Genomic DNA, 9,281 nt, shown 5'->3' on the forward strand with positions numbered 1-9,281 from the left:
GTCATGCGTAATGGGGTCGTACTGTATATAAAGCTTGGCTAGTAGGCGAACTATCCTGCGGTTCAGAGGCAGAATCGATTCATTGATATTCAGAGTCATTGACGTTATTCTGAAATTGGTCGGTATACAAATTGGGTTACTTGAGCATGGTTTAGCATGAGGTTATTTACAGTCAGCTTCCAAATTAGACTAGGCTATGGGGCCTGGCTATCTTTCTTGTCAGTATGCAGATTACAAGAATTTAGGACCCAGTGATTAATCCACATTAACAGTACCGGTTGGCGATTAAAGGCTCCAACAAATCGAACCCACAGTCGATCACTACGCCAGTACTATCCGATACATTTTCATCATACCTCCACACTGCATGGACCTGTGCACGATACTAGCTAGCGTCTGCGTAGAAGTAAAGATAAAACCGGCAACTTCAAATATGCACATCTTACGCCATGTCTTATTCAGGTGTCAAGGCACTACGCACCCATGGCAGCTCACAGTATGTAAGTTAGAGAAAACAAAGATTATTAACTGAATACCAGTAAACATCATTGCACTATAGAATAACACCGCATCACCGCCAGGTTTAGCAGGGCGATATTGTCTCGCATAGAATATTATTCTCCGGGGTGAAATGGGTGATGAAAACTGTACAGTTACTCTGAAGTTATGTCTCTGAGGCCTGAGTGTACACAGCAGCACTCTGAGCCAAACCGTGGTGGCTTTGTTAGGTTTACCAAGATCGTTACCACCAAAGTATCAGCAAGATCGTTTCCACTGATTTGGAGAATGATCGAATACTGAAAAAAGAACGACTTGAGCTCGTGAAACATCTAGGAAGAGCAACCATGCTATGCTGAGGAAGTTACTGTCAAGCTTCAATGCATGTGACTGTTTCGCTGGTCTTCTCTGATTTTTTGCTCGGCAAGAGTAAAAAACACCACCAGTTTACAGTGGCCTGGGATTCGCGTAACCAAGATGAAACACGACCATACTGTCCAAGCATGCATGTTCGCCTCGCCCAGTCACTTTCAGTTGTTTCGTAATAAGAAGATGAGAAACAACAAAACTGAAATTTTGTTCGGAAAAAGTAGCGACAAAACTCGCCATCCATGCATGGGAACCATCGATATGGGAGAGTTTTCGCCTGTATTGGCGGGTATTCAAATACGATGGCTCAGGCGTCACGGCAATTGGCCCTTGGTGAAGAAACGATTGCCAGCAGAGCCAAACGTTAACAGACTGTCAGTATATGTACTTTCGACATGATGTAGGCCCGTGACTCTTACGTTCTACCATCACGGATGCGCGACAGTAAACTTTCCTGGGACGAACTATCAAATTCACTACCGGCTAGACTGTGAATAAGTGTATTACAGATAAAGCATGTGGGAATGATGGTGATCTATAATGACATGATAGAAAGTTCCTGAGAAAAGGGAATTCATTTCCAGGTCGAAATCCAGACAAGATTCACGTACTTGTTGAGTCTTTCCTAGAATCTTGTAAGATTCGTAGTTAATCTTTATATAACCTGACTTTATTATCGACGATTAAGGCCATCGGCACCTAAAAACAATACAAACTGATACAGCATATGTGCATTATAAGAATCCTACAAGAACCTTGTTACGAATGTACGTGCACATGTTCACGAAACTGAATTATATCTTAACTAAGACTCTTACCACGTAACATCTGAAAGGGATTTTCAAACTAAGTGGTAAGCTTCTTGGTCAGCGACAGGTTGGGCTGCCTCATATAATGTAGTGCTCAATGCATACCAGACCTGAGAAAACTGGCCGCTCACCGGTCTTGAACTCTGGACGAGAGGGGTACGGATAAGGATAAAAAAGTCACGATAACAACCGCCATATATATTCATTCGCAACGTTTGCAACAGCCTCATATGACTATCCAAGTATTGGTCGGCAATATTGGTTACCAGATTTACCGACTCATTACTCTGAGGTCATAACAAAAACATGGCTGAGTCCTCCTACGGCAACCATTCAACGCAAGCGCAATGACAGCATACTATAAACTTCCTTCCGGTAGAAAGGTAAAGTGCAGCCATAAACGATGAAATTAGTGCAATAGTTCAATAAACTGAACTGATCGAAAAATATCAGGACGTAATAGAGAAGTTCGTAATGGTTGGCATCTATGATTTCGGTAGTTTTTAAATAGTAGAAGTAGTAAGTGCCGGACACGGAGACGGGGGTCATGAAGACTATGTAGAGTGTGGAGACCAATAGCAAAGATATAATCAAGCGTCTGTCTTGGTTGTTCTTCCTCGAACTCACAACTTTTGAACGCATCGTTGCCATCTTTGCCCGTCGTATTCCGAAGAGGATGAGAATATTTGCAATAAATAAACAGCAACACGGGACATAGTTATAGACGGTGATGTCGTACATGAGTATTGAAAACGTGATCGCAATCGGAGTTATGTATGAACAATGCGAGATCGAAGCCTCTGTGTAAACACTATAGAAATACACTCGATGGATACTAAAACAAACAGACAAGATCCAAATAGCGATTATGGTAAATGCTCGCTTTCTTGCGGTTATATCCGCTCGTTTTAAAGGACACCACACAATGTAAAGTCGTTCCAGAGTGAAAGCAACTATTGCCCACGCTGATGAAATTTCCCAAATATGTCTCAAACATCCCAATATTTTGCACGAACCAGTCGAATATGTAAGTATATTGAATGAGTAGGCACCATTTGTGACGTAGGCAAGGCCATATGAGACCCAGTAAGATATTGCTATGGCGATAACATTCCCTGTGTCGGAGATTGCAAGGGTACAGAGGTACTGGACTGCTGCATCGGCGCGTTTTCTGGTCCTGATGAAGATTACCAGGGAGAGAGTGTTCCCCATGATCCCTATGAGCAGAACCCCGGGGAAGACGTAGCCCTGAATAAACTGGTAGATCTCCACCACGAGAGCTGACGACGTGAGGTCACTTCCCGAAACACTCATGTCAAGTTTAGCTACTGACGTCGTCATTGCTTTAGTGGCATTTCCAATGTATATTATCATGACTACTGATGTGCCTGTCCGGACTGTTGGCAGGGTAGAATTCCTCCAAGACGACACTTTGTTTATTGGAAGCCCACAGCCCGATTCGTGGCATCCAATGACTGATAAAATGACTATTCTGTCGTTGAGCGCAGTTTCGAAGCAGTTTCGTCTGGTTCCAGAGTCACTAAGTGCTGGTGATCGTTACTTTGATTGCGAAGAGCGAGCACCTGCACCCAAATAATATAGAGCCTACTTTCCGACCATTCTCCGACCGTGCTTGCTTCAGCTCTCCATACTCACTATATCTTGTAGCACGGCCAATGGCGATGGCATATTATCCATCCCAGCTTTGGCGTGATGATCAACTCACTCTATTCCTTATCCTCATTGGCTGGCCAAAGAATCCTCTTCCATATGAACAGCTTCCGATTTGTCATCGATACAGTACTGGAGATATACAAATATAGAGTCGGGGTGCGTTGATTGGTTTGAAAAACAGGAATAATCTCTACGAATAATTTTGATGCTTGCCCCCGAGGGTTGGCCTGATCGTGTACCTACTACCTTGTTGTACTTCATGTTGTGAGTGATGTCTGGACCGTCCCTCAAGGTTTATTTTCAGTGCATTCCAATAAATCAGGGTCGTGTTCAAGACAAATTTTGTCATTAACACCGAGCTAATTTAAACTGGCGTCATTCCTTTCAGATAACTCCTTAGACTCAACGCCTCGTTAAGTTAACGCCAGCGTAAGTGACAACAATTGGGCGTGATTGCAGAATCCCTGACAAATGCTTCAACGAGAGGTTTTGGTTAGGATTCCATACAATCGTTTGGTAGTGATGGCGTTTGTCAGGGATTCTGCAATTGAGCCAAAACTTGTCTAACCCCTGGTACCATTCGATTCCGCAGCTGAACGTCGGTGTTCGAAAATTCGAATATCTTTGCATTGGCTTTGAAAAACAACGAATTATTTGTAAGATCACAGAACAGTACCTTCCACAGTATGTTGTTTCGTGTCCACTGCTCCGTCTTTATCAATCTTCTTCTGGTGACCCTCGGCGACTGATCCAATCAGAGTGCATGTTTCTCGTCTGAATATTATCATCAATTGAGATAAAGCAACCAGGCTGCATCGGGAAAAATGAACTTTTGGCTGTAGCTAGCAAATCTGACTCTATTGATAGAGTAACCTTTGTAGCAAATTTATATATAAAGCAAACTCTCTTTATGGAGTCGGCCGTTTATATTATCGGTTCTGAAATAGAACTTGGTGAAAAAGTTCGTAATCCATTAAAGCTGTGGGGAGAAATGTACACTCATGTTGTCGTGGTTAGCACTGTCTAGTTGAACCCTTTAATTTCAGCACTTCCTCTCAGCTGAAAACTAGACTTTGGATGCCTTCACTTGCGAGTAACACACGAGAGTGTTTCGTGGGGACTTTTCAGAAACTCCATAAACAACTTTTACATGTATATGGCATCAAATGACGATTTAGCAGCATAAAAAGTATCTTGTGCTAGCGCTGTATATAGCTAGAAGGGACAGGTAAATTAGTATGGGCCAAGGCATGGTCATCTTTTTTGTTGTCGTTCTATGGCGTACTTGGTGAAGTCAACAAGCATGCTGCTTTGCCACGAGCGCCGAAGTTATGCAGTGCAGTGCATGGTTGTCTATGTATCCAGGTTATGGTCAGCATTCGAATTCGGCCAGACGTAATCATGCATGTTCGATTCAGGCATAAAAAGTGGATTAACGAAAACCTTTGATTTAGGAAACTGCAGTATCTTTATTGTGGATTCCTTTCACTTCTCCGTGACGATATTCCCGTCATGAAATTTATCACGGGCTATCATAGAATCGATGATAGGAGATCCGATGGACAACATGGTTTGTTTTAATCATCATAGATATTTTCTTACGCAGTCATAGAGTTTTGGACGGATACTCTCCCTGTTGAATAGTGCAGACCCGTTTTAAATTTCCCGGCAGCAGTGATAGAGGTACGTCTTGTCACATTCGTCGTTTGTATTGATTTACCGAGGAGCACAAAGAAGGTTGGGTGCCAACATTTTCTACTTCCTTAAGTGCTGTTAACTGCTGGTAAGTGAATTTGATTAGTTTGATTGGGGAAGACATAGGTCATCAAAGGGTGGAGAGCAAAGAGAGTCAGTTTCGGGTACCGCGAGCTTTTTAGCCGAGGGCGGTCTCTTCATACAGAAGAGCTTTATAAATCGCATTCCATTCCAACAGTGACAGTCCGGTTTTCGTCATTGCCTTTTTGTTGTACATGTTTGTGATGGATGTGAGGATTTACATTTTTTATAACCATCCATTAATCATCTGATTAGTTTTGTGTTTTGAACCATTGCACCACATCGTTTCGCCACTTTTGACCATCTCTTGCACACTTTGTATCAAAAAAATAAATATACCACTTTCATTTCAAAACCTATGTATGCATGCTGTACATAGTTTTAAAAACATATAGTTATAATCTTTCAAAACCATGTCATGCCATCCCGTGTGTAGAAAAGCTTCTATTCGTTTCTACGCATGATATTCGTGAACAGTCAAATCACACAAAACCTGCTGTTATCATTCTCTCAAGTGGGTTATCTTGCATTTGAAAACCTTTTTTGATTGAAAACGTCTATTTTTAGTGTCTTGTCAAGTGACTGCATTTCCAGCTCGCTCGATTTCGATGTAAATGCAAATGCCATTATATGTAAATGCGCATGTGCGGTGGACACATTAAAGAGAAGTCTTACTGGCAATATCGATGTAGTGTGTGTGTGTGGAGAGGGGGCTGTCGGGACGACCAAACAGAATGTTTTTTTAACAATAGCATTTTCATAATGGTCGCTTACTGTACACAATGTTTTCTACTACAGGCGATAATTTAATGGCGTCGCTTAACTCCACACTTGATGTTGTCTACGAAGGACGCAGAAAGAAACAGTTATTGAAGAGCGAGAGATTTGTAGCCTTCAAAGATGATATCAGGAGGAGTTTCGGAATCATAGGACAATTTCATTTAGTTGCCTACAAGAACAATGGCCTAGATTATGACATCCAAGACGACAATGATGTTGCAACATTGCTGACAGGTGACTCCCGCCTGCTGGGGATAGTAGCTTATCAAGGGGTGAGTAAAGGGTATACTGTAAACCGCCAAATTTGCGGTTTACAGGGATGATAAGTAACATTTAGTCAGTAATTGAGGACAAATAGATCTGAATTGTTTAGAAAGACATATTTTACAACCTGGAAACGTTCTTAAGTTTCCCAATCCAGGATACAGAAGTTAAGTAGGCGTGGTTTTGAAACAAAGTTGAAATAGTGCAGGTTGGAATCGGTGGATTGGTTGGGCCACGCGTTCTCGTGGCGTATAATTTGGATGTCCGTTGATGTTTGTGAGAAATTGACAGTGCTCTTTTCGCATAACAAATGTGGCTAATGGACATAAGTTGGGACTGCATTGGCATGATTGTTGGACTGTCCTACATGTGATGCATGTAATTAAGTCCGGTATGTAATTAAGTTTTGAACAATTATTTATTGTTCGATCGCTTTTGCAGGGACCCTGCACCATTTGGCTTGGAAGAGAGGAGCACTCCATCACTCGGGTTCCTGCAGCCAACACCCACCTAATGCGTCTAGCAAGGGAAGTAGTTTTACCAGACTTCAAAAAGACCGAGTTTGTTGAGAATCTCCGCAAACTTTTAAATTCCATCAAGTTGGCGAAGTACCGGCTATATGTTACTAATACCGGACTTTCGACTGATCTAAGCAACATGGTAAGTGATGACTTGAAACCAGCATTAGGCCGTTGTAGAGAAACATTCCAAACTGTGGTTGAAAAGAACAGAATCGTATTGGATAAGATTACTGTAGTGATCACCCACCTGCGTGATGGGCTTGAAGAGTTTGTGGAACCCCATCTGAGGGATATCGCCACCCATGCTGCTATGATGGAAGAGGAGTCTGGAGAAAGGGTGAAAGAACTGGAAAATGTGGAGGGAAAGGTGCGTGAGATACTGAGAAGGGTCCAGGAAGTAATCGGTGGTGGCGAGGAGATTGTCCGCTATCTCGAAGAGACCGTATGCGCCATCAGGAAGGTGCAGTCTGTCATGTCTGACATGAAAAGCTTCTGGTCAAATGTCAAGGCAGCCATCTGCAGTCTCAGCAGCAGCACGTTTTTGGCTGATATAAAGGAATCGGTAGGAACTGCAGAAGGACAAACTGATGAGGAAACCCACAAGAGGTCTGCTCGCCACATGTGGAGAACGAAGGCCTTTAAGCTCACTGGGATAGCCTTCATTTCGAAGTAGGTACCTGTTAGCATAAGCGCGAACATTGGCCTCTATAACCAGGAATCGATCCGGGAAGCGATCTGCAGAATTGGGTAGCATGCAGTGGTCGTTTTGACTAACATTGCGACGAAAGTGCTCGTTATTCTAGTATAAGCTACCTTCGTAGATGCATACCACTTGTAACATCACATGTAATAGCATCGTGAAATCTGCTAATACCCTGTCCGGGTGTTCATTTAAGAGTCTTTTCAGAGTCGCATTTATGAGCCAACTGTTGAGAATCGTACACGAAATTGGTAATTAAGTGATTCCTGTTGAGATTCTTATAAGAGAATCTCGCTTGGATTTCCGTTAAAATTATTTTAAGATAACAGGTTTTATGCCTGTTAAGATTCTTAACTGACTGTTATTCCTTTATGATTCCTGTGCCTGCGATTTTTGCTTGGATTTTCATTGAGATTATAGTTTGGTTTCCCGTTATGATTTTTCTGCAATTTTTTTTCAGGCATGCAGCGATCCGCGACATATGCTTGGACTGCCAAGACCCCATGAGAACATTTCAAAGAGACCTGGTGGAGTTTCTGGAAGAGAATATTCCAGATAGTGGAGCCGCTCAGCAGAAATACCAAGATATGATAAGGGTAGTGGAAAATCCGGCGAGGGAGGAAAATGTCGACAATGATGAAACAATTGCTGAAGTTCGGGAGGTATTGGGCCTGCCTTATGACAACACGGTGATGCGAATGACCCAAGCCAGGCATGAAAGCGGTTATGCTGACCTCCGCTTCTCAAGCGAAGCAGACCTTGAAGAAAATGAGAATGCACTCGACGAAATTTTTCCCTTTTTGACACTACAACAAATCGAGTAATTCTATGCGTTATTGACACTCAATTCACTCCATTTGATATTCGATTTTTACACTGGCAGGTGTTTCTCCGTCCAATGGGGTACTTTTGTCTCACTTGTTGAATTGTGGGAAGATGCGTGGTGATATGGATATGTGTTAATCCTTATATATCCAAGTTATTTTTATGTTTTCTACTTTATACGTGTGTGCCTGATACGATAATACATTGTCACACTATAAATAATATAAAAATAAAATACCATATATTAAAGTGGTCTGTACATGCCATGCATGCTCCAGAGCACTGTACATAAAAACGACCAAGAAGAAAAGTTCTAAAAACATTATAAAAGTCCAGAAAATTCGATAATACTAATATGGATTAAAACATTTGAATTGCACGATAATTACACTAGATATACCTATTGTCTTTGTGTCCTTTGTTTTATATTAATCCAATCGTCCATCGATTATGCAGCATGTGTCTTTAAGGTACACCACAGAAGTGTGGTCTCGGGGAAGTCACTTATCCTCCCTTGATTGTTCAGGGAGCGGCGGGAGTCCATTGGGACACATTTTAATGCAGTTCTGGTTCCAGCGTGGCGTCCCCTCCATTTTAACGGCCCGAGATACGTTGAACCGGCAACTGGCCGACCAACACCCCAATAGACTCGGTTGCCCCCCTCCCCCCGTAGTGTAAACCTAGAGACATATTGTGGTCCTTCCTGGGACATCATGTCTAAGTCTAGGTTGCCACAATAACATTATCATCGCTAATTCACAACCAGAAGACAGTTTGACCATTTCCACGAAGAAATACCCCTATTGAAATATACCCCTCCCCCGATTGATCTATCAGTGGCCATTGCCAACTGAAGGGGACAATACGAGGGCACAATCAGCGCGTTACGACGGAGACTCATTTTGTCGCAGCCATCCCCGTCTTAGTTCAATTGACTTAGCATAGATGGCTTCACAATCGTTTTCCCGCCGCCCTGCTTTCAGTGTGACGATTTATGTTTATCCCAATATTTCAGTGTGTCCACAATAGTCAGCTGGAGAGACCATGGCGTTTTGAGGGGAAAAC

The 9,281-nt window shown here is 42.5% G+C and overlaps 1 protein-coding gene across 1 annotated transcript; it reads left to right on the plus strand.

The window, feature by feature from the left end:
• Positions 1-5,042: 5,042 nt before the first annotated feature.
• On the plus strand, positions 5,043-8,547 carry LOC135499693 (uncharacterized). Its single transcript, XM_064790616.1, has 4 exons — positions 5,043-5,133; positions 5,925-6,178; positions 6,612-7,360; positions 7,852-8,547. The coding sequence occupies exons 2-4, from the start codon at positions 5,936-5,938 to the stop codon at positions 8,213-8,215; spliced, it is 1,356 nt and encodes a 451-aa protein (XP_064646686.1). The 5' UTR covers positions 5,043-5,133; positions 5,925-5,935; the 3' UTR covers positions 8,216-8,547.
• Positions 8,548-9,281: the final 734 nt, after the last annotated feature.

This window comes from Lineus longissimus, chromosome 15, assembly GCF_910592395.1.
Source record: "Lineus longissimus chromosome 15, tnLinLong1.2, whole genome shotgun sequence".
Taxonomy (NCBI): Eukaryota; Metazoa; Nemertea; class Pilidiophora; order Heteronemertea; family Lineidae; genus Lineus; species Lineus longissimus.

Bases quoted from the DNA above. Each gene is read 5' to 3' on its own strand.
- LOC135499693 (XM_064790616.1), top strand. From the start codon at position 5,936: ATGGCGTCGCTTAACTCCACACTTGATGTTGTCTACGAAGGACGCAGA. The intron at 6,179-6,611 runs GTGAGTAAAGGG...TCGCTTTTGCAG, and splicing joins GGATAGTAGCTTATCAAGGG to GGACCCTGCACCATTTGGCT. The intron at 7,361-7,851 runs GTAGGTACCTGT...ATTTTTTTTCAG, and splicing joins GGGATAGCCTTCATTTCGAA to GCATGCAGCGATCCGCGACA.